Here is a 26,557-nt window from a genome sequence, read left to right as displayed (position 1 = left end):
TCCCCCTATGCAGTGTACAAAATGTCAGAGAAAGAAGGAAAGAACTAAAGAGTAGAGTCAAGTGACTGCATAGCGGAATGGAACCATTTATGAAACGTAAGCCAATTACGAACTGACTTATGTTCACAAATGTAGTTTAATAAAAAGGAGTTTGTAGAATCAAACAACCCCTTTAAAGAGACCAGATAAAAACCAAAACAAACAAAACAGACTGGAAAAACCCCTTTACCGGTTTGGCTAAAAACTTGAATGGGCTTTGCAAATTTGCCTGCTCTATTTTCAAACTCTATATATAAATACCAGATTGGTGTGGGTTTAGATTAGTGCCTTTCAATGGGGGGGGGGGGGGGGCTTTATCAAGGGTGGTTTAAGGTGTAAATTTGTTATATGGTTGCATAACATGTAATAGATATGGTGATGATATATATATATATATATATATATATATATATATATATATATATATATATTTTTTTTTTTTATAGCACTACTTTGTATGGCTCATCCTCCAGCCTTTTCTGTGATTTTTAACCCGTAGTGCCAAAATATGCAACTTTTCACAAATAGGGTCAGCAGTTTTGTAAGCCAGGTCTGGGTTTGTGTAGATCTGAAAACATTTATGGCTTTGCGAAAAATTGTGCTAGGTTGCACATTATAAACTCCACTTCAAAAACTTAACTAGATTATGGCATAGCTACACAATTCTAGAAAAAGCATCACAACAATAGACAATCACAGTCTGCTTAAACTAATAACACACAAATAAACAGCAATCGTGCAACAAATCAACACCACAAAAACAGGGTAAAACCAATGATAAATTACCTTTAATGTTTCTAATTCTTGTAAGTTACAAGGCTATTTACAGTTGCAAGAAAGAGTATGTGAACCCTTTGGAATTATATTGATTTCTGCACATGTCATCTGATCTTCATCTAAGTCACAACAATAGACAAACACAGTCTGCTTAAACTAATAACACACAAATAATTAAATGTTACCATGTTTTTATTGAACACACCATGTAAACATTCACAGTGCAGGTGGAAAAAGTATGTGAACCCCTAGACTAATGACATCTCCAAGAGCTAATTGGAGTGGAGTGAGGTGAGATTGGGGATGTTTGTTACAGCTGCCCTGTCCTATAAATAACACCCACCAGTTTTGGGTTTGCTTTTCACAAGAAGCATTGCCTGACGTGAGTGATGCCTCGCACAAAAAAGCTCTCAGAAGACCTATGATTAAGAATTGTTGACTTGCATAAAGCTGGAAAGGGTTATAAAATTATCTCCAAAAGCCTTGCTGTTCATTAGTCAACAAACAAACTGTCTATAAATGGAGAAAGTTCAGTACTGCTGCTACTCTACCTAGGAGTGGCCGTCCTGTAAAGATGACTGCACAAGCACAGCACAGACTGCTCAATGAGAATCCTAGAGTGTCTGCTAAATACTTACAAAACTCTCTGGCATATGCTAACATCCATGTTAGCGAATCTGCTACACCAAAAACACTAAACAAGAATGGATTTCATGGGAGGATACCACTGCTGTCCAAAAAAAACATTGCTGAATGTTTACAGTTTGCACAAGAGCACATGGATGTTGCACAGCAGCACTGGCAAAATATTCTGTGGACAGATTAAACAAAATTTTAATTGTTTGGAAGAAACACACAACACTATGTGTGCAGAAAAAGAGGCACAGCTCACCAACATCAAAACCTCATCCCAACTGTGAAGTATGTTGGTGGGGGCATCATGGTTTAGGGTTGCTTTGCTGCGTCAGGGCCTGGACGAATTGCTATCATAGAAGGAAAAATTAATTCCCAAGTTTATCAAGACATTTTGCAGGAGAACTTAACCTCTTCAGGACATAGGGCGTATGGATACGCCCTGCATTCCGAGTCCTTAAGGACGGAGGGCGTATCCATAAGCCCGTTGGAATTCCAATCCCCATCGCTAGCCGGTTGGGGACCGGAGCCAGATGCCTGCTGAAATCGTTCAGCAGCCATCCCGGGATATTGCCCAGGGGGGTCATTATGCCCCACCATATCGGCCATGGCGATTCCGGGTCAATCGGGTCTCCAGTGACACGGTGACCCGGAATTACAGGCTGATCGGGGCCGTCTCTGATGGCCCCGAACAGCCATAGCCTGCAGGGGTGAGGTGGCACAGGTGCCACCTCACGATCGCCCTGATTCGTCGGCCGGTTTACCGGCCGACCAATCAGGGCGCCTGCTGCGGGTGTCACTCCCGCAACCCGCTCCGCCCCTCTTACGGAGGACGTGAGCGGGTGCGGGACGTGGACCCCGGGAGCTGGGGACCCCGATCCCCGGCGTCAATGTTGGGATCGGGGCCCCAGGAGCGGCAGCGGCGAGAGACTGACCTGTGTCCCGGAGCAGCAGCAGGAGGTGAGTGACCGCCTCCTGCCGTTGCTTAGCAACAGCTCCCAGCATGCAAAAAGGGCATGCTGGGAGCTGTAGTTATGCAACAGCAGGAGGCAGACAACCACAACTCCCTGCATTCCCTTATGGGCATACTGGGACTTATAGTTTTGCAACAGCTGGAGGCACATTTTTTCTATGGAAAAGTGTACCTTCAGCTGTTGTATAACTACAACTCCCAGCTTGCACAAACAGCTAAAGTGCATGCTGGGAGTTGTAGTGGTGCATCTGCTGGTTGCATAACTACAACTCCCAGCATGCCCGTTGGCTGTCAGTGACTGCTGAGAGTTGTAGTTTTGCAACAGCTGAAGGCACAATGGTTGTGAAACTCAGTTTTTTTTTTTACCTAACTCAGTGTTTCACGTCCGGTGTGCCTCCAGCTGTTGCAAACTACAACTCTCAGCAGTCACCGAAACACCATGCACCGTACATGCTGGGATTTGTTGTTTTGGAACAGCTGGAGGCACACTGGTTGTGAAACACTGAGTTAGGTCACAAACTCAGTGATACATAACCAGTGTGCCAAGCGGTTGCAAAACTAAAACTCTCAGCATGTACAGTCTGTCAGCGCATGCTGGGAGTTGTAGATTTGCAACAGCTGGATGTCCCCCCCCCCCTCCCCAATGTGAACGTACAGGGTACACTCACATGGGCGGAGGTTTACAGTAAGTATCCGGCTGCAAGTTTGAGAAACTAGTGTGAACCCCCCGCCCGTGCGACTGTACCCTAAAAACACCACTACCCTAACACACAATAAAATAAAAAGTAAAAAACACTACATATACACATACCTCCACACAGCCCCCCTCCCCTCCCCAATAAAAATGAAAAACGTCTGGTACGCCACTGTTCCCAAAATGGAGCCTCCAGCCGTTGCAAAACAACAACTCCCAGTATTGTCGTACAGCCATTGACTGTCCAGGCATGCTGGGAGTTTTACAACAGCTGGAGGCACCCTGTTTGGGAATCACTGGCGTAGAATTCCCCTATGTCCACCCCTATGCACATCCCTAATTTAGGCCTCAAATGCGCATGGCGCTCTCACTTTGGAGCCCTGTCGTATTTCAAGGCAATAGTTTAGGGTCACATATGGGGTATCGCCATACTCGGGAGAAATTGTGTTACAAATTTTGGGGGCTATTTTCTGCTTTTACCCTTTTTAAAAATGTAACATTTTTGGGAAAACAAGCATTTTAGGTAAAAAAAATAATTTTTTTTTTTTACATATGCAAAAGTCGTGAAACACCTGTGGGGTATAAAGGTTCACTTAACCCCTTGTTACATTCCCCGAGGGGTCTAGTTTCCAAAAGGTATTTTGCTTTCCTGGCACCATAGGGGCTTCATAAATGCCCCCAGTGCAAAATTTGCTTCCAAAAAGCCAAATGTGACTACTTCTGAGACCTGTAGTGCGTCAGCAAAGCACTTTTCACCCCCATATGGGGTATTTTCTGAATCGGGAGAAATTGGGCTTAAAATTTTGAGGGGTATTTTCTGCTATTACTCTTTTTAAAAATGTGAAATTTTTGGGAAAACAAGCATTTTAGGTAAAAATTATAATTTTTTTTTTACATTTTCAAAAGTCATGAAACACCTGTGGGGTATTAAGGCTCACTTTATCCCTTGTTACATTCCTCAAGGGGTCTAGTTTCCAAAATGGTATGCCATGTGTTTTTTTTTTTGCTGTTCTGGCACCATAGGGGCTTCCTAAATGCAACATGCCCCCCAAAAACCATTTCAGAAAAACGTACTATCCAAAATCCCCTTGTCGCTCATTCACTTCTGAGCCCGCCGAACACTTTACATAGACATATGACGTATGTGCTTACTCAAGAAAAATTGGGCTACAAATTCAAGTAAAAATTTTCTCCTTTTACCACTTGCAAAAATTCAAAAATTGGGTCTACAAGAACATGCGAGTGTAAAAAATGAAGATTTTGAATTTTCTCCTTCACTTTGCTGCTATTCCTGTGAAACACCTAAAGGGTTAAAACATTTACTGAATGTCATTTTGAATACTTTGGGGGGTGTAGTTTTTATAATGGGGTCATTTATGGGGTATTTCTAATATGAAGACCCTTCAAATCCACTTCAAAACTGAACTGGTCCCTGAAAAATATCGAGTTTGAAAATTTTGTGAAAAATTGGAAAATTGCTGCTGAACTTTGAAGCCCTCTGGTGACTTCCAAAGGTAAAAACTTGTCAATTTTATGATGCAAACATAAAGTAGACATATTGTATATGTGAATTTAAAAAAATGTATTTGTAATATACACTTTCCTTACAAGCAGAGAGCTTCAAAGTTAGAAAAATGCAAAATTTTAAAATTTTTCATCAAATTTACGGATTTTTCACCAAGAAAGGATGCAAGTTACCACAAAAATGTACTACTATGTTAAAGTAGAATATGTCACGAAAAAACAATCTCGGAATCAGAATGATAACTAAAAGCATTCCAGAGTTATTAATGTTTAAAGTGACAGTGGTCAGATGGGCAAAAAACGCTTTGGTCCTTAAGGCCAAAATGGGCTTGGTCCTGAAGGGGTTAAAGGGGTATTCCAGGAAAAAACTTTTTTTTTTTTTCCTTAGATCAACTGGCTCCAAAAAGTTAAACAGATTTGTAAATTACCTCTATTGAAAAAATCTTAATCCTTCCAATAATTATCAGCTGCTGAAGTTGAGTTGTTCTTTTCTGTCTAAGTGCTCTCTGATGACACGTGTCTCGGAAGTTGTCCAGAGTAGAAACAAATTCCCATAGCAAACCTATTCTGCTCTGTGCAGTTCCCATTTGCTTCTACTCTGGACAGCTCCCGAGACACGTGTCATCAGAGAGCACTTCCACATCAGAGAGGAAAAGTTAACTTCAGCAGCTCATAAGTACTAAAAGGATTAAGATTTTTTAATAGAAGTAATTTACAAATCTGTTTAACTTTCTGGAGCCAATTGATATATAAAAAAAAAGGAGATTTTTGTTTACTTACCGTAAAATCTCTTTCTCGAAGGATCCATTGGGGGACACAGACCGTGGGTGTATGCTGCTGTCTCTAGGAGGTGTGACACTATGGTAATAAAAAAGTCAGCTCCTCCTAGCAGGATATACCTACCTTCAGGCCCTGAGCTAATCAGTTTCAGTTCCAGAGCAATAGGAGGAGACCAACAGGTCAAAGAAAAACCCAAAACTGTCCGAGAACCAGAAGAAAAAACATAATTGAACACACCCTCGGACAGAGAACCAAACAAAATCCCAAAAAGGGCGGGAGCTGTGCTTCCTTCGAGAAAGAGATTTTACGGTAAGTGTTAAAAAATCTCCTTTTCTCTATCGGCTCCATTGGGGGACACAGGCCGTGGGATGTACAAAAGCCCTCCCTTGGGTGGGCAGATAAACAGTCAGACAGATGGCCGATCCACTGTAGCCTGCAACACTTTACGACCCAGACTAGCATCAGCCGATGTGAAAGTATGGACTCGGTAAAACCTCGAGAAAGTGTGCAAAGACGACCAGGTAGCCGCCTTGCAAATCTGCGAGGCAGAGGCTCTATTCTGTAGAGCCCAGGATGCCCCAACAGAACAGGTAGAATGAGCCCCAACCCTAAAAGGAGGAATATTCCCCTTGCAGCGATAGGCTTCCGAAATGGCGGACCAAATCCACCTAGAAATGGTGGCCTTGAAAGCAGGTTGTCCCTTGCGACGACCTTCCATAAGGACGAAAACGGAATCACACTGACGAAACGAAGTAGTGATGGAGAGATAAGACTGAATAGCCCGAACTACATCCAGCTTGTGTAGTAAGCGCTCCTTAGGATGAGAAGGAGCAGGACAAAAAGACGGGAGGACAATGTCCTCATTGACATGAAAGGCCAAAACCACCTTAGGCAAAAAGGAAGGAGCTGGCCGGAAAACAATCTTGTCCTGGTGGATCACCAGAAACTGAGAACGGCAAGAAAGAGCTGCCAATTCAGACACCCTTCCGGATGGAGGTGATAGCACAAGAAACGCCACCCTCCAAGAAAGGAGGCAGAGAGACACCTCTCTATGGGGCTCAAAGGGAGCACCCTGAATGGCACTCAGAACCAAATTCAAGTCCCAAGGGGGAGAGGGTGACCGATAAGGAAGAACAGCGTGCACCACTCCTTGAAGGAAGGTCCGTACATGAGAATTAGAAGCCAGGGGCCGCTGGAAAAGAACAGCAAGGGCCGAAACCTGACCTTTAAGTGAACTGAGAGACAACCCCAGTTCCAACCCCGACTGCAAGAAGGAGAGAAGACGGGGAACCGAGAAGGTTACCGGGGAGAAGTCCTGAGCTTCACACCAACGAAAATAAGACCGCCAAGTGCAGGGGTAAATTCTTGCGGAGGAGGGCTTACGAGCCCTGAGCATGGTGTGACTGACTTGGGGAGAGAACCCACAAGCCTTCAAAATCGTGGTCTCGACCGCCACGCAGTCAAATGCAGCGACTGTAAATTGGGGTGGCAAAGAGGACCCTGAGAGAGCAGATACGGACGGAGCGGAAGGCGCAGTGGAGCGTCTTCCAGGAGCCTGACTACGTCGGCGTACCACGACCTTCGGGGCCAATCTGGAGCTACCAGAATGGCGGGGACGTCCTCTGCTTTAAGCTTCCTCAGCAGCCTGAGAAGGAGCGGAAGGGGAGGGAACAGTTAGGGTAGGTCAAACCCCGCCCAAGGAATCACTAGGGCGTCCATGGCCAGAGCCTGAGGGTCCCGGGACTTGGACACAAAAGGAAGGATCTTCCGATTGTGCCGGGATGTGAAGAGGTCCACGTCCGGAATTCCCCAGAGGTCGCAGAGTTACGCGAAGACCTCTGGATGTAGGGACCACTCGCCGGGGTCGGGTGAGGACCGACTGAGGAAGTCCGCTTCCCAGTTGAGCACTCCCGGAATGTGAATCGCCGAAATGGCCGGAACCTTGCTTTCCGCCCAGGTGAGAATCTTGGTCACCTCGGCCATGGCTGCCGAGCTGTGAGTGTCGCCCTGTCGATTTATGTACGCCACGGCCGTGGCATTGTCCGACTGGACGCGGACAGGACGGGACTGAAGACGGGACTGAAGGCGAGTCCCTGAACACGCCGCCCCAGCCCGACAGGCCGGCATCCGGTGTAACTACCTGCCAGTGAAGGGGAAGAAATGAACACCCTTGGAGAAGAAGGGGGGAGCGGAGCCACCAGAGCAGAGACTGACGGACACTGAGATGGAGAACAATCTGACGATCGAGGGACAGAGGAGACCTGTTCCATCGAGAGAGAATCGCCAGTTGAAGGGGGCGGTAATGAAACTGGGCAAAGGGTACGGCCTCCATAGTTGCCACCATCCGACCCAGGACTTCCATACAAGTGCGAATGGGGACCGGGTCCGAAGGGAGCGGACCCCCGACAGAAGTGCCAGACTGTTGTCCGGCGGGAGACAAATTCGGGCAGAGGCCGGGTTGAATCGAAGTCCCAGGAAGGTTAGAGACTGGGTAGGACGGAGGACTGACTTGTCCCAGTTGACCATCCACCCGAGGTGATCCAGAGTGTGGAGAGTGACGTCCAGATTCTCCAGAGTCTGAGCTCTGGTTGGAGCTTTGATGAGAAGGTCGTCCAGGTAGGGTATCACCGAGAATCCCCTCGACCATAACAGGCCCATCACTGGCGCAAGGATCTTTGTAAAGACCCGAGGAGCCGTGGCTAGACCAAAGGGGTGGGCTACGAATTGAAAATGCCCCTCCGGAACCGCAAAGCGGAGGTACCGATGATGACCTGGATATATTGGCACATGGAGGTAGGCACATGGAGGAAAGGAACTCCCCTTGTTCCAGGGACGCCACCACCGAACGGAGAGATTCCATTCGGAAGTGGCGGATAAGAAGATGACGGTGAGACGCTTGAGGTCTAGGATTGGTCGCACCAAACCGTCCTTCTTGGGAACCACAAAAAGATTGGAATAGAAACCCCGAAATCGTTCCTCTGGCGGAACAGGAACGGTAACCCCCTGGAGAAGCAGAGACTGGAGAGCCGCTCGAAAGTGCTTCACCAGAGAAGGAGACCGAGGAGGCTCGGGATCATAAAAAGCGATCCCTGGGAAGGGAGGCGAATTCGATCCGGTAACCGCTGGACACCACGTTCCTGACCCAAGAGTCCTGAATGTGTGAGGTCCAGATTTCTTGAAAAAGTAAGAGATGACTTCCCACCCGAGAAGAAACCGCGGGTGGGGGCCTCACTTCATGCATAAGTGGGTTTGCGGTTGCCTCATTTGGGCGCAAAACGGCCGGACCGGTTGGAGTCCGACTTCCAAGACGGGCGTGCCTGGAATGAGGGAGCCTTCTTGTCCCGCAAGGGCGCCTGCCCAGACCGTCTTCTGGAGCCAGAGGTCCGAAAGGACCGAAAGGAAAAGGACTTCCTTTGGGTGGTATGGCGAGCCTTATTTTGAGGTAACAAGGAACTCTTACCTCCCGTTGCCTCAGAGATAATCTCATCTAGGAGTTTGCCAAAAAGACGGCCACCCATAAAAGGGAGCTCAGTGAGAGACCTTTTGGAAGCGGCATCCGCATTCCAAGCCTTAAGCCACATAGAGCGGGGGAGAGCCGCTAGGTGACCCACAGCAAAGGCAGAACAACGGGCTGACTGCAGGGAAGCTGCGCACAGGAAGTCCCCAGCTTTAAGGCATTGGAGAGCCAGAGCAGATAGATCCTCTGGGGGGATCCCGCTAAGATATCCTGATGCTTTTGGCACCACTCCGACAGAGCCTTGGACACCCATGTCGAGGCGAAGATGGGAAGAAGAGAAGAGCCAGCTGCTTCAGAGGCAAACTTTGCTAAGGATTCTACTTTCTTGTCCATGGGATCCTTGAAGGCAACGGCAACTGCCAGAGGAAGTGTAGTCGCCTTTGAGATCCGGGATATTGGTGGATCCACTGAGGGAGGGCAAACCACCTTAGTGACAAAGTCCTTGTCAAATGGATAACATTCTTGAATCTTCTTGATTCCCGGGAACCTCTTGTCTGGATTTTTCCATGCAGATTCCAGAATGTCATCAAAGTCAGCGTGAGAGCTGAACCTTTGAGGTTCTGGCTTAGCACGATGAAAGGATACTCCTGGAGTGACATCTGAAGATCCTGGGTCCTCTAAGTGAAAGGTGTCTCTTATGGCAGTCACCAATGAGTTCACCGTTTCAATTGAGTCCGAGCGGTCCTCTGAGTCCGATGCCGGCTCGGAAGCCTCGTCCACCAGTTCACCAGGAGAATGTGAAAGAGTAGAGGCAGTCCTGGAGGGGGGGGCGACCTTGACTGGGTACGTGGCTTTGGTGTGGCAGAGCGGCGACTCCGAGAACGTCCTCTGGAGGAGCGACGTTTGTGCCCAGATGACAGAGGGGGGCGGGACCCATGAGGGGAACACTCACGTCTATCTGAAGACTCAATGGAAGAGTCAGACGAGGCACCCCTAGTACGCTTGTGAAAGCGTGAAGTATGTGGAGATGAGGAGCGGGCCCTCTCAGAGGCCCTGCGCAGGGAAGACCCCTTCAAGGCGGACACCACTTCCCGGGAGGCCTCAGCCACCGAACCGTAGACTTGGGTCAAGTCAGCCATATACTGGGTCAGGGAAGAAACCCAGGCTGGTGGAGTGGCTGAACCCACCGGAACCGAAAGGGCATCAGGGGGTACCAGGGGGTCTGGGGGAGCAAAGGAGCAGGCAGGGCAAGTGGGCTCGGTAGAGCCAGGCATTTTGGTACTACAGTGCTTACAGACAAAATAAGTCACTGAGGTCCAGGTTTCTGTTTAGAGGGGGGAACAGCTCTGGGTAAGGACATTATGAGAAAAAAAGACAGGAACTTTCTCACTCTAGTCTGTGTCCCCCCCTGGCAGCTGCAGTGAGGAGAACGGCTCCGTGCGACTAGTGTGAGAAAACAAGCCAGCCAATAGCAGAGGGGGGTGTGCCTGAAGCAGAGGCACTAACTAATTGGCCCCCTTCTGACTGAAAATCACGCCCACTGCGCTGATTGGAGGCTATTTGGCGCCCCAGAAGAGCTCCGACAGCCCTGTGGGCTGAGCTAAGGAAGGCAGAGAAGAAGCAGTAATGGCGCACGCTCCTTGTCCCGAGCGCACATGTCAGCCGCATATGCGCTCGGGGGAACAGAGCGGGCGGCCGATACGAAAGCAAGCCGGCGCAGAGAGCGCCCGGCCCCAACCAGCGCATATAAGGCTCTGCAGTCTAAACACTGTAACCACACACACACACACACACACACACACACACACACACACACACTAGTGAAAAACATATGCCCCCTCAGATGCCACCGCTCCCCCAGAATAAAGGACCAGAATAAAAGCCCATCCCCAGTAAGCCAGCCTCATAACCTTAAAAGGTGGGCCAAAACAGGGGGTCTCCAGAAGTTGCAAGTCCGCACCTGAGGAGAAAAAGGCGTGAAGTACTTACCTCAGTCAGAAGAACTTACCTAATGTAGTCTTCAGTGAAGTCTTCAGTCAGCTTAGTTACCTGCATCACGCCTGGCTGCTACGCGCGAGCGAGGAGAGCAGGGAAATAGGGGGACCTGGACCCATGAGGTACCAACCCAGGCGCTGACCATTGGCGAAGGGGGGTGAAGAGCGCATATACGCAATGTCTCTACCCCCTTACTCGCAATGGGGAAACAGAGTCCCCACCTGAAAACAGAAAAGAAAAATGAATTTTAAAAAACTAACACGTCCCTATACTAGGAAAATAAAAAATCAGAAGACCTGGTCTGGAGAATTCCAGACCATGTCCACCTCCCTCAGACACTAAGCTTAAACTGATTAGCTCAGGGCCTGAAGGCGGGTATATCCTACTGGGAGCTGACTTTTTTTTATTACCATAGTGTCACACCTCCTAGAGACAGCAGCATACACCCACGGTCTGTGTCCCCCAATGGAGTCGATAGAGAAATACGTTTTTCCTGGATAACCCCTTTAAGGCCATCTGTCCACCAGCTGAAGCTCAACAAAAGATGGGTGTTGCAACAGGACAACGACCCAAAGCATAGAAGTAGATCAACAACAGAATGGCTTAAACAGAAGAAAATACACCCTCTGGATTGGCCAAGTCAGAATCCTGACCTCAACCCGATTGAGATGATGTTGCATGACCTCAAGAAAGCGATTCACACCAGACATCCCAAGAATATTGCTGAACTGAAACTGTTCTGTAAAGAGGAATGGTCAAGAATTACTCCTGACCGTTGTGCACATCTGATCTGCGACTACAGGAAATGTTTGGTTGAAGTTATTGCTGCCAAAGGAGGTTCAAACAGTTATTAAATCCAAGGGTTCACATAGTTTTTCAGTTTTTCCACCTGCACTGTGAATGTTTACATGTGTGTTCAACAAAAACATGGTAACATTTAATTATTTGTGTGTTATTAGTTTAAGCAGACTGTGATTGTCTATTGTTGTGACTTAGATGAAGATCAGATCACAAACAATTTGTGCAGAAATCCATATAATTCCAAAAGGTTCACATACTTTTTCTTGCAAATATATATATATATATATATATATATAGATTTTTTTTTTTTTTTTTTTTAATTAAAATGGCGAAATAAAACAACAACAGTGAACACAGCACAGCAGGAGCCATAAGGCTTACTGATTCCCATCCCATACATGTGATTGTGATTCTGGTCCCATCCCCTATATAGAAATAACCATAACGGAAACAAAATGCTTTTTAAAAAAGATGTGAAAAGAAAAAATAAGAAAAAATAAAAGTAAGAAATTTTTTTTTTTAAAACAGACACTTATTAAAATTTTTTACATCATTCCACAATATCATCAAAAGCAAAAATCACAAAAATAAAGCCTGATGTGTAAGAAAATGATACAAAAATTATTTAAATAATGTTATTGCTTTTAAACCCCCTGTACTAAAATAATAAACACAAATGTGTCATGATAATCTATAGAACTTTGTTTGCGCTACTGTTGGGATTGAACATTTGTGTTGTTTGTGAATATACCCATATGGACCGTGACACTTTTATATGTAATTTATTAATCTCTTAGCTGAACTGTCTACAAAAGACAAGACTCCCATATACACACATATATATATATATATATATATATATATATATATATATATATATATAACATCAAAAATGGTACGGCACTCCAAATATCCAGAAAAAGAACTATTTATTTCAACATGTCAAACAGTGCGACGTTTCAGCCCCTCAATGGAGCTTTTTTCAAGCATAGTGATACAACACACAGATTGGGGTTATATGCCCAGCCCAGCAATAAACAACAATTACATAATTAATCAATACATTGATAAAAATACATGAAAATACAGTGCAGCGTAAAAAAATAAAGTGCTTAAGAGTACCATTAGTACATATATACTGTATAAAGTGCCTCAGTGAAAGTTTAAAAACATTGTAGCTTGAATATACAAAACTCCATCATAATAACAGTTAATAATACACCACTGATGCATATAAACATTAATTAAGTATAGATATGCAGAAAACGCCTACCCGCTCTGTTGCCATGCCGTTCACCACGCTTGGCTTGTATACAAACACTGTGCGCCTGCGCCAAAAACCTAATCCTCTACTCACATCCTGTTTCCGGAACGCCCGATCAGTCACGTGAAGCGCCACGCGATCACATGACCGCGAGTGCTAACACATGATCACCGGCCGACAGCCTCCATGGCAATGGCGGCGCATACAACACCACCGCCTTCATGGAGACCGCCCGCCGGGACCATCCCCACAGGGATGCATAGCACATAAGGTCCAGCCCACCAATGATGGAGATGCAGCCGCCGTGAATGAAAGAAACCGAATCAATTCCCCCATATACTATGTCAAACATCCATAGTGTGTGAAATAAATGTATAAATATAGTGTAATGTTGTTACTAAATGTGATATACCTAACAATATAAGTGGTGACATGAAAAAATTAGAAACATATTATAAAAAATAAATAAAATATATATATATATATATATATATATATATATATATATATATATATATTATTTTTTTTTTTGTTTTGTTTTTATGCATCCCTGTGGGGATGGTCCCGGCGGGCGGTCTCCATGGAGGCGGTGGTGTTGTATGCGCCGCCGTTGCCATGGAGGCTGTCGGCCGGTGATCATGTGTTAGCACTCGCGGTCATGTGATCGCGTGGCGCTTCACGTGACTGATCGGGCGTTCCGGAAACAGGATGTGAGTAGAGGATTAGGTTTTTGGCGCAGGCGCACAGTGTTTGTATACAAGCCAAGCGTGGTGAACGGCATGGCAACAGAGCGGGTAGGCGTTTTCTGCATTTCTATACTTAATTAATGTTTATATGCATCAGTGGTGTATTATTAACTGTTATTATGATGGAGTTTTGTATGTTCAAGCTACAATGTTTTTAAACTTTCACTGAGACACTTTATACAGTATATATGTACTAATGGTACTCTTAAGCACTTTATTTTTTACACTGCACTGTATTTTCATGTATTTTTTATAATTGTATTGATTAATTATGTAATTGCTGTTTATTGCTGGGCTGGGCATATAACCCCAGCCTGTGTGTGGTATCACTATGCATGAAAAAAGCTCCATTGAAGGGCTGAAACGTCGCACTGTTTGACATGTGGAAATAAATAGTTCTTTTTTTGGATATTTGGAGTGTCGTACCATTTTTGATGTTATCTACATTTGGCTGTGATCGAGCCTGAGGGACTGGCACCCGTCTACTGTGGTAAAGTAGTGCTGCAATTTTTTGGACATATATATATATATATATATATATATATATATATTGAGATTCCTTTTATCATTCACTGTGGAAAAGGAGAAAGTCCTCACACCTACAAGCCGTCCTTCAGATCAAGAAGGAAGATAAAGAAGGACAAATCTGTATCTAAGACCTTTCCTAACTGGTTTCTACTATTGTGAATATACATGTTTGCTGACTGAAGTTTCTTTGTGTTCCTATTAGTTTTAAAGTGTTTGACTATCTGCCACATTTTCTTCTTCCCTCAGTATGGTCATGGCAACATTTGTATAACAGTATTATTACCAAAATAACCTGTATTTTCCTTATTATTGCACTGTGAACCCTTTAAAATTCTTTATATCCTGTAATGTTCTAAAAATAAAAACTAGAATTTATAAAGGATATTTTCCAGGTGTATTTACTGCTATTCTGTATCCAGTGAAGCTCTTGTAAGGGTGGAAATTAAAGATGAAAAGAAGATTTGCCCGCTCAAATACAATAATCTTGTCACCTTCATGCTTAGTACTGACATAGGCCTAAGGGGGAAAAAGAATGAACATTACAATAACAAAATTAAAACAACCCCAGTAAATGTAACAATTCTCTCCAATGTCTAAGCGTATGGTTTGTCATAATAAGCATTCTTATAATGCCTTGGAGGTTATATCTTTAGTTTTTATCAAAACTATATATCATATACATTGAAAGATGACGACTGTGCATGCGGCAATACCAAATGTTTATTTATTGTGCATTTGAAAAAAAAATGAAAAAGGGGTGATTTGGGTATTTTTATTTCCCCCCCAGAGGACCTTTATAAGCAACCACTAGAATGCTTATACTGAACAATGCAATGCCACTGTAGAGTATGCCTCAGATCTGTTATGGCAGGCACAGAGGCTTTCAGATGGCCTCCAGGTGCCATGGAAGCCAACCACCAATCTGCAATTGCCACCAAAAGATCCTAAAATATATAACCTCAGCTTAATTCTGTCTACACAATAATATAAAGGTGCATGAATAAATGCAACATTACATTAGCAAGACCAACCTTTAACCACAACATCCACCCACAGACCCTAACTTGTTTCACCCTATTGTTGAATGTTTTCAAAGATTTTTACGTTTAGAGAATTTGAAGTCAAAGTTGTTGAAATACATTTGCATGAATACTTATATATATATTTAACCCCTTAAGGACGCAGCCCATTTGGGCCTTAAAGGGGTACTCCGGTGGTTAATTTTTTTGACTATATGGCATCTTCTTTGTAAGTTTTGCTTTTTTGCAATATACATGTGTTATATGTTTTGGCAGCATGCGTTTGTTTTTCTTAGGCTGCTTTCACACTATAAAGTCTTTTATAACGGATCCTTAAACTTCCGTTAATAAATCCCATTAAAGTCTATGGGATTTTTTAATCTTCCGTTTGTACCTTTTTTGTTCTGTTAAACTAACGTCCGTTAGTTATAACGGAAGAATAGAACGGACATGCGGTATTTTTTTCCGTTTATAATTAACGGATCATTGAACGTCCATTAATTATTAACATTGAAGCCTAAGGCGTAACGGATGTTACAAAATACACCCGTTAATGTCCGTTAATTTAACATCCGTTAGTGTTATTGAGCATGCTCAGTAGAGACTTCACACTCCTGAAGTCACATGGGAAAGTTGAGTAGTGCTCACACCCGCCGTCACACCACCTCTACTTCCTGGTCAGACAGCAGGATGAAGCAGTAGGAGTCTGTTCTGGGTATCCGTATTGATCCGCCGCCATCCACCTGATAGCACCCTTGATAGCACTTCAACAGCACTCTATTAACAGCCCAAGAACCAGAGCAGTGCACCCTCCAGAACCCCCCACCCCTCTCCAGGAGGCAGAGTAGTGCACCCTCCTGCACCCCCCCCCCTCCAGGAGGCAGGGCAGAGTAGTGCACCCTCTTGCACCTCCCCCCCCCCCCCCCCGATAGTCTGATAGCAAGCAAAGCAACCGATAGTGCTCTCCCTCTCAATGCTGAAATGCAGGCTGCGGCAGGATCATTGTGGCATCCTTTTATACCCTCCGCTTCAGGTAGGAGGAGGAGCTTCAGCTGTTGCATGATGTGCAGGTAGGGAGAGGTCAAACAAAGGTTAATATATGGGACGTTAATAATAAGGTATTAACAGATAATAACGGATAAACATTTATCCGTTTAATTAACGGACTTTAGAAATCTATTCATCCGTTATAATAGTTTTATTCATCCGTTATATAACGTCCGTTAAATCAGTATAGAATTGAATATAACAGATGTTTTATAATGGATTTATGAACCATAGTGTGAAAGTAGCCTTACCTGTTTGTTGGACAGGAAGTTCTATAGTTCAGAGGGTTTTCTTTTACTGTTGTCCACAGTTCTGAGTATGTCGTGGACAAGATGTCACTGCTTTTTTTTCCCGCTCTCTGTCTGCATGAGAGGAATAAGCCACGCCCCCTCATCTCATCCAGCTGAGTACACAGCTCCTAACCTCCCCCTCCCCCCTGCTCTGTATTCTAAGGACGCAGGTCTGCACAGGAGAAGAAACACAGAGAAGATTAGTGTTATCTGAAGGGGAGGATGACCAGGTGCACGGGCTGGGGATGTATGGACTGCAGGGGAAGAAATCTCATACTGGGAATGATCTCTATGGGGGAGATTTATCAAAACCTGTGCAGAGGAAAACTTGCCCAGTTGCCCATTGCAACCAATCAGATTGCTTCTTTCATTTTTCACGGGCCTTCATAAAAAATAAAAGCAGCAAGCTGATTGGTTGCTATGGGCATCTGGGCAAGTCTTCCTCTGCACAGGTTTTGATAAATCTCCCCCTATATGTGAAGGGGGGGACTCCTGAATGACACATGCTAGGAGTTGTAGTCCCTGTTGTGTGTGTATGCTAGTGTTTACAAACCAGTGTGCATCCAGCTGTTGCAAAACTACAACTCCCAGCATGCCCTGATAGACTTTGGGCATGCTGGGAGTTGTAGATTTGCAACAGCTGGAGGTACACTGGTTGGGAAACACTGTTCTAGCCTATTCAGCATACACATCATGTTACACCAGTGTTTCCCAACCAGTGTGCCTCCAGCTGTTGCAAAACTACAACTCCTAGCATGCCCAAAGGCTGTCAGGGAATGCTGGTAGTTGTAGTTTTGCAACACCTGGAGGCACCCTGGTTGGGAAACACTGGTGTATGCCCTACAGAGGTGTGGTGAACTACAACCCCCAGGAGACTACAGAGGCAGCATGCTGGTGTTATACCACAGACTGAAGACTCCTGAATGACACATGCTGGGAGTTGTAGTCCCTTTTGTGTGTGTATGCCAGTGTATCCAAACCAGGGCTGATTTATATTAGTGTGCTGTGTATAAGGGGGCTGACCCGGGAAAATAGTAGGATGGGTAAAGGGCGGAGAAAACAAACAAAAAAAAAAAAAAAAAGGAGCCGCCCCAACCCAGCAAGGCATGTGGCATGCGTGGATTTGAAGTTTTCAGCACAGCAAGAAACAGGAAATAGAAGCAAAGATAGGAAAACAAAGTGGGGGATAAAAAGACAACAAAGAACGGAAATTGAGTAAACAACAAGAATAGAAATGAAACAAAACAAATAGGGTAAGTCAAAAAAGGAAAAACACGTTGACCACCGGAGTACACTTTAAAGGACGCGGACAATAACATTTTAAAATTTTTGTTGTTTCCTCTTCGCCTTCAAAAAATCATAACTCTTTTATATTTTCATCCACAGACTAGTATGAGGGATTGTATTTTGCATGACCAGTTGTCCGTTGTAATGCCATCACTCACTTTACCATAAAATGTATGGCGCAACCAAAAAAATACTATTTGTGTGGTGAAATTAACCCCTTAAGGACCAAGGACGTACCGGTACGTCCTTGGTCCTGCTCTCCTGATATAACGCGGGGTTACACAGTAACCCCGCGTCATATCACGGCGGGCCCGGCGTCATAGTGAAGCCGGGACCTGCCTCTAATAGCGTGCAGTGCCGCCGCGCACTATTAACCCTTTAGCCGCGCGCTCAGAGCTGAGCCGCGCGCCTAAAAGCGAAACCGAAAGTGGCCGGCTAGCTCAGTCGGGCTGTTCGGGATAGCCGCGGCTAATCGCGGCATCCCGAACAGCTGACAGGACAGCGGGAGGGCCCCTACCTCGCTGTCCGATCGTCGAATGACTGCTCAATGCCTGAGATCCTGGCATGAGCAGTCATGCGGCAGAATCGTTGATCACTGGTTTCTTATGAGAAACCAGTGATCAATGATGAAGATCAGTGTGTGCAGTGTTATAGGTCCCTATGGGAGCTATAACACTGCAAAAAAAAGTGGAAAAAAAAAGTGAATAAAGATCATTTAACTTCTCCCCTATTAAAAGTTTTAATCACCCCCCTTTTCCAATAAAAAAAAAACACAGTGTTAATAAAAATAAACATATATGGTATCAACGCGTGCAGAAATGTCCGAATTATAAAAATATATCATTAATTAAACCGCTCGGTCAATGGCGTGCGCGCAAAAAAATTCAAAAAGATCAATAAGTCCTATCAATGCAAAAATGGTACCGTTAAAAACTTCAGATCACGGCGCAAAAGATGAGCCCTCATACCGACCCATACACGGAAAAAGAAAAAAGTTATAGGGGTCAGAAGATGACAATTTTAAACGTATTTTTTTTTCAATTTTGTCGCACAATGATTTATTTTTTCTGTTTTACCGTAGATTTTTGGGCAAAATGACTGACGTCATTACAAAGTAGAATTGGTGGCGCAAAAAATAAGCCATCATATGGATTTTTAGGTGCAAAATTGAAAGTTATGATTTTTTTAAGCAAAAAACGAAAATGCAAAAATGGAAAACCCCCCGGTCCTTAAGGGGTTAAAAAGAAAACTGCAATTTTGCTAATTTTGGAAGGTTTTGTTTTCACGCCGTACAATTTACGGTAAAAATTACTTGTTTTTTATTCTTTGGTTCAATACGATTAAAATGATACCCATGATAACATACTTTTCTAATACTGTTGCGCTTTAAAAAAATCGCAAACTTTTTAACCAATTTAGTAAGTTTAAAATCCCCCTATTTTGAACACCTATAACTTTTTCTTTTTTCCGTATAAGTGGCGGTATGAGGGCTCATTTTTTTGCGCTGTGATCTGTACTTTTTATTGATAACATATTTGCTTATATAGAACTTTTAATCCATTTTTTATCAATTTTTTAGGGAATAAAATGTTCTAAAAAAGCATCTATTTTGGACTTTTTTTTTATTTTCCGTTCACCGTACGGTATCATTAACATTTTATTTTAATAGTCCAGATATTTACGCACGCGGCGATACCAAATATGTATATACAATATTTTTTTAACACTTTTTGGGGGCGAAATAGGGACAATGGGACAATTTACGTTTTTATTGGGGGAGGGAGTTTTTCACATTTTTTTATTTATTACATTTTTTACTTTTTTTACTTTTATTTTTACACTTTAATAGTCCCCATAGGGGACTATTTATAGCAATCACTCGGTTGCTATAGGACATGGCACTGATCAGCATTATCGGTCATCTTCTGGTCTGCGGGAAGGCAGATCAGAGCAGAAGACGCCGGGAAGGCAGGTAAGGGGACCTCCGTCTGCCGTGCTGGATGATCGGATCGCCACAGCAGCACTGCGAGCGATACGATCATCCATTTAAGTGTCCGCAATGCTGCAGATGCCGTGATCTGTATTGATCACGGCATCTGAGGGGTTAATGGCGGACATCCACGGACATCAGCCAGGACCTGCCTCGCATGATCCGTGCATCGCTCCGATGCTCGCGGTTATGCTCAGGACGTAAATGGACGTCCTGGTGCCTTAAGTACCACCTCACCAGGATGTACATTTACGTCCTGCGTTGTTAAGGGGTTAAAAAAAAGGGTTAAAGTCCAAATCAGGCCATGCTTTTTAGGGGATAAAGAGCAGCTAAATAAAGGCCCTGATGTTTTTTTTTTTCATCAATTGTTTTTGAGTCTACACACTTTTTTTTTTCATTTAGTGTCATTTGAGCTTTAGGAGTCCTTCATTTCTATTTTTTTTTTTTTTTTTGACCACTTGTAGTTTCCTTTGGAACCATTTGACTCAAAAAGTTAAATCTACTACCAATAAAATCTGCAGAGCACAATACATACATTAGTTGTCACAAGGCTTCATAGGTGGAAAAAAAAAGTTGTAGGGGTTAGAACATGACAAAAAATAAAATTAATATTAAAATTAAAATTTTGTATTTTCGATATCATACTGACACACAGAACAAATTAAGCATGTAAGTTTTACTGCAAGGTAAATGATTGCCCCAAAATGTTTTTTTTCTGTTTATTTTTGCCCTACAACATTTTTTTCTAGCTTGCTAATACATTATATAGTGACAGGTTAAACAACAAGTAAGTAAAAATTATTCAGATAATGTCACCATTGTAGTTACTTGATAACTGTGGCTATAAATAAATGTTTGTGACTTGCCCATTCTTAGGCCTCGTTCACATGGCAGAATTTCATTGCAAAATCAAATGTATCTGCTTTTGTTCTTAGTTAAAGGAACGGGGGAAAAATAAAAATATATCTATCTATCTATCTATATATTTGATGAAGTTGAGTTGTTCTTTTCTAAGTGCTCTTTGATGACATCTGTCTCGAGAACTGTCCAGAGTAGAAGCAAATCCTCATAGCAAACATCCTACGCCCAGTCAATAAAACAGGGTCACGCTGTGACCCCAAGTCATACCGGGTCGGTCCCCTAATGATAGCCAGGACCCTGGGCTAATAGCGAGCAGCATCGATCGTTGTGACGTGGGCTATTAACCCTTTAGACGCGGCGATCAACTGAAAGTGGAAGCTTCCTGGCAGCTCAGTTGGGCTGATCGGGTCCATTGCAATAAAATCACATGAGTGGAGGTCCCCTTTCCTTGCTCCGTCGCGTCTGATAGGCGATTGATTGCTCCAAGCCTGAGATACAGGCTTAAGCAATCGACCGCCTATAACACTGATCAATGCAAAGCTATGGCTTTGCAGTGAACAGTGTAAAAGATGGGAGCTATAACACTGCAAAAAAAAGTTAATAAAAGTCATTTAACCCCTTCACTAATAAAAGTTTGAATCACCCCCATTTTCCCATAAAAAAGTTTAAATAAAAATAACAATAAACATATGTGGTATCGCCGCGTGTGGAAATGTCCCAATTATAAAAATATATTGTTAATTAAACCGCACGGTCAATGGCGTACACGGGAAAAAATTCCAAAGTTCAAAATAGCATATTTTTGGTCACTTTTTATATCATGAAAAAATGAATAAAAAGGGATCAAAAAGGTCCGATCAATACAAAAATGGTACCGATAAAAACTTCAGTTTAGGGCACAAAAAATGAGCCCTCATACCAGCATGCGGAAAGATAAAAAAGTTATAGGGATCAGAAGATGAGAATTTTTTAAGTATAAATTTTCCTGCATGTAGTTATGATTTTTTTCAGAAGTACGACAAAATCAAACCTATATAATTAGGGTATCATTTTAACCGTGTGGACCAACAGAATAAAGATAAGGTGTTATTTTTACCAAAAAATGCACTTCGTAGAAACAGAAGCCCCCAAAAGTAAAAAAAATTGCATTTTTTTCTTCAATTTTGTTTCACAATGAATTTTTTTTTCCCTTCCCCGTGGATTTATTTGTAAAATGACTGTAAAGTAGAATTTGTGGCACAAAAAATAAGCCATCATATGGAATTTTAGGTGCAAAATTGAAAACAATATGATTTTTAGAAGGTGATGAGTAAAAAATGAAAATGCAAAAACGGAAAAAGAAAAATAATTTTAATAGAAGTACCGTATATACTCGAGTATAAGCCGACCCGAGTATAAGCCGAGACCCCTAATTTCAACCCAAAATCCCAGGAAAAGTTATTGACTCGAGTATAAGCCTAGGGTGGGAAATACCTCATCCCCCCCTGTCATCATCCAGACCCGTCATTAACATCCTCATCATCATCCCCTTGTCATCATCCCACACATCCCCCCTTCATCATCCCCTTATCATCCCACACATCCCCCCTTCATCATCCCCTTGTAATCATCCCACACCCCCCCTTCATCATCCCCTTGTCATCATCCCCACCCCCCTTCATCATCCCCACACCCCCCCTTCATCATCCTCTTCTCATCATTCGCCCTCAGTGGTCTTCAACCTGCGGACCTCCAGAGGTTTCAAAACTACAACTCCCAGCAAGCCCGGGCAGCCATCGGCCACCGGGGGCGCCTCTTCTCCGCGCTTCCGGCCCGGAATAGAGCCGTTGCCTTGACAACGACGCATCTGCGTCGTTGTCAAGGCAACGTGACTATTCTGAGGCCGGGCCCGAAGCGCTTAGAAGAGGCCTCCCCGGTGAAGATAGCAGCCCGGAACCACTATCCCACCGGAAGACCTCCTCACCGGACAGCCCTGCAGGACCGGACCAGCGCCGAGCGGAGGTGAGTACTCAGAACTAAAGGGGGTGAGAGGGGGCTGGATGATGTTGAAGGCCGCAGTGGTCTTCAACCTGCGGACCTCCGGAGGTTTCAAAACTACAACTCCCAGCAAGCCCGGACAGCCGATGGCTGCCCTGGCTTGCTGGCAGTTGTAGTTTTGAAACCTCTGGAGGTCCGCAGGTTGAAGACCACTGCGGGTGGGGGAGTTCACTCGAGTATAAGCCGAGGGGGGTGTTTTCAGCACGAAAAATCGTGCTGAAAAACTCGGCTTATACTCGAGTATATACGGTAATCTACAAATCTGTTTAACTTTCTGGAGCCAGTTGATATAAAACATTTTTTTTTTCGTGGAATACCCCTTTAAACTACTTTTGCACAATAAAAACACTTTTTACATCGATTGTTTTGCCACTTGGCCATCTTAGGCCTTGTTCACATGGTGGAATTTCCGAGAGGAAAAATAAGCTTATCATTTTTCACTAGTCATCGCATTATAAACACAGGCAGGAATACAATAACAAGCAATACTTCTATTATAAAACTGGGGCAGATAACACAGGATCTACCATTGACAAAAGATCATGAATGTAGCGCACCTTCTCCCCCTCCCTCTTCTCTAGGACCTCTCCACGGGTCAAAGAGAAGCCTAAACATTCACCCATAGAAATGCATGAGTAATCTCTAAAACTATAGGTTTCTATGGTCCATTTGACTGCTGTAAATCATATCTCTGAAAGCTGTTAATAGCAGCTAAGGCAATATGGCAGCCCTTATAACCAAATATAAACAAAACGGAAAAATCTACAATAAATGAAATAAAAACACATAAGAAACAAAGAATATGAACAAATATCTGGTTTTAATTGATGAAATACATCTATGTGATAACTTTTCTTTAACCCCTTAACGACAGTTGACGTAAATGTACCTCATGGTGCCGTGGCACCAGGACAAACATTTACGCTCCACCATGACCGCAAACACCGGTCCGGTGCTCGCATCATGCGTGGCAGGTCCCTGCTGCTATTAGCAGCCAGGGACCCGCCAGTAATGGCAGACATCTGCGATCGCGCAGATGTCTGCCAATATCCCCTCAGATGCCATGATCAATACAGATCACGGCATTTGCGGCAGTGCGGTACTTTAAATGGATGATAGGATTTGCCCACAGTGCTGCCGTGGGGATCCGATCATCCATAATGGCGGACGAAGGTCCCCTCACCTGTCTCCGTCCATCTCCAGGGGTCTTCTGCTCTGGTTTGAAATCGAGCAGAAGATCACTGATAACACAGATCAGTGCTATGCTCTATGCATAGCACTGAACAGTATTAGCAATCAAATGATTGCTATAAATAGCAACAAAAAGCATTAAAAAAATTTTTATAAACATATTTGGTATCGCTGCATTAAAGTCTGAACTATCAAAATATATTGTTAATTATCCCGTACGGTGAACGGTGTAAACGTAAAAAAAAAAAAAAAAAAAATCCAACATTGCTGCTTTTTTGTCACATTTTATAAAAATAACTAAAAATAAATAAATACAAATGTTAAAAGTAAAACCTAAGCAAACAGATGACGGCACAAAAAATGAGCCCTCATACCACCCAGTATACAGAAAAATGAGAAAGTTATAGGTGGTCAAAAAAGGGCAATTTCAAACATACACATTTTGTTAAAATAGTTTGAGATTTTTTTTAAAGCGTTACAATTATAGAAAAGCATAAAACATGGGTATAGTTTTAATCGTATTGACCCACAGAATAAAGAAAACATGTTATTTTTACCATAAATTGTACAGTGTGAAAACAAAACCTTCCAAAATTTGCTACATTGCAGTTTTCATTTACATTTTCCAACATAAATAATACTTTTTTGGTTGTAGCGTAGATTTTATGGTAAAATAAGTGATGTCATTACAAAGTAAAATTGATGACACAAAAAAACAAGCCCTCATATGGGTCTGTGGATGGAAATATAAAAAAAAAAAAAAAAAAAAAAAGAGTTCTGATTTTTAGAAAGCGAGGAGGAAAAAATGAAAATGCTAAAATTAAATTTGCCTGGTCCTTAAGGCCAAAATAGGCCTGGTCTTTAAGGGGTTCATATCCCCACTGTCCAATAAATCAGCGTACAGAATGACAAGTGTTAGACTATGAAAATAGATAAAAAGGTACATGACAAGGAAATGAAAAATGTTCAATTACATTTTTGTACAGCACTTACCGGAGGAGATGACAGCCAGCCAAATTTTTCCTCTAATCTATTCATGTCTCGGTCAAAAGCATAGAGAAATCGGTAGCGCAAAATCTGATCATCAGCCAGATGAAACTGTCTCCTGGCATAATGGAAACTTTCGTTGTTCCCTTTTCTAGGGAAATCCAACCATTCTGGATGGCCAAATTCATTACCTACAAGGAAAATACAAAGTGCACGTTTTAACGTACATTAAAAAACAGGCATCAAATCAGCATTAAAAAAACTATCATAATTAAGAGTGTTTTCACACAAAAGTGGGTTATGGCCTCATTAGGATATGCTGTTACCTACAGATTAATGCAACTGATGGTAATCTGTGATCAGGATTGCCGATGCAAAGAAAAATTCTAAAGACATACGTCTTTTTAACCCACTATTACATTTAAAGAGGTATCCCAGCACCAGAGAAAAAATTCAGCCAGGGTCACATAAAAATAAATCATACTCCCCTGCCCCAATTGCAACAGCTGCTGTTTCGAAGGCTCCCGGTCCCTGATGCTCATTGCTTTTTTCTAGTTTCCTGTGATGAGCCGTTCATGCCTGAATTATCTGTTTTGCCAATCACTGGCAGAGGTGGGTCATCACTGAGGCCAGTGACTGGCTGGGTGGGCAGTTCCTGTTGGGGAAAACATTCCCCAGCAAAAGGAAGCAACTGTTAGCTTGAAGACAAATAGCCATCATAGCAACAGCTGTGGAGATTATTGGGGCAAGTATGTATGGTTTCTATTTAGCTACTTTCAGACTGCCAATACCTTCTGTCCAGAACGTCCGTTAAGCTCTCTTTTTTTTTTTTTTGCTTTTAACGGCTGTTATCTGGACAGGGCACAACTGGCAACAATGGGTCCCGATGGATCCCATTATAGTCAATGGTGTCCCTCAGGCGGCCGTTGTTTTGTAGCGGAAGAAAAAGATGTCAATTGCAGTATTTTTTCTCCTGCTATTCTCCCCGGGTTCCCTGATGGCTATTACACTACCGTGTTATAGCGGCAGTGTGAAAGTAGCCTTTTCAAGTTTTAACACTAACATTTTTTTTTTCTGGGGATGCGATACCTATTAAAGCGAATACCAGACCTATTTACATTTATCTTCCGGTGGGCAGGAACCTATTTTGCAAAGAAAATTACAATACTCAAATAATTTTGTACTTAAATAGCAGACCTTTGTCCAGGTCTAAAATCTGTCAAATTCAAGGTTCTCCGTTTTTTCCAGGCAGAAGGCAACAATAGAATAATAACTCTTCACGTTTAGCTGTCACGGAACCTTTGGACTAGGATAATCCAATTTTTGGAAATGTGATGATTCACCTCATTTAATAGAATTCCTATGATATTAGGAAAGGCCATGTTCTGAATGGATAGCTTTTCTATTTACAGGAGTGTAACTAGGAATACAACCTAGGTAGAGACCTACTATACAATACTTAACCTTATAGACCTGCTAACTACCTGTGATCCCCTATAACCTAAATAAAAACTCTAGACAGCTCTGGCAGCTTTTATCTGAAACCTAAAATTCCTGACAGAATTGTGGATATCTCAATTGAAATAGGGCAAAAAGACAAGGACATCTATATAATTGGAGATTTTATTTATAGATTA

At 43.2% G+C, this 26,557-nt stretch overlaps 1 protein-coding gene across 1 annotated transcript in view; it reads right to left on the bottom strand.

Moving 5' to 3' along the window:
• GBE1 (1,4-alpha-glucan branching enzyme 1) overlaps positions 1 to 26,557 on the bottom strand; it is a 264,980-nt gene that overhangs the window by 20,164 nt on the left and 218,259 nt on the right. The window contains exons 14-15 of the mRNA XM_056559362.1: positions 24,927 to 25,111; positions 14,599 to 14,727 (exon numbers count right to left, since the gene is read on the bottom strand). Of these exons, the coding sequence (XP_056415337.1) occupies positions 14,599 to 14,727; positions 24,927 to 25,111 (314 nt within the window). The remainder of the gene's footprint in view (positions 1 to 14,598; positions 14,728 to 24,926; positions 25,112 to 26,557) is intronic.

The sequence above is a fragment of the Hyla sarda genome, chromosome 2 (assembly GCF_029499605.1).
Source record: "Hyla sarda isolate aHylSar1 chromosome 2, aHylSar1.hap1, whole genome shotgun sequence".
Taxonomy (NCBI): Eukaryota; Metazoa; Chordata; class Amphibia; order Anura; family Hylidae; genus Hyla; species Hyla sarda.
Note: the sequence above shows the minus strand (reverse complement) of the source record. Positions and strands in the feature narration are given on the sequence as shown.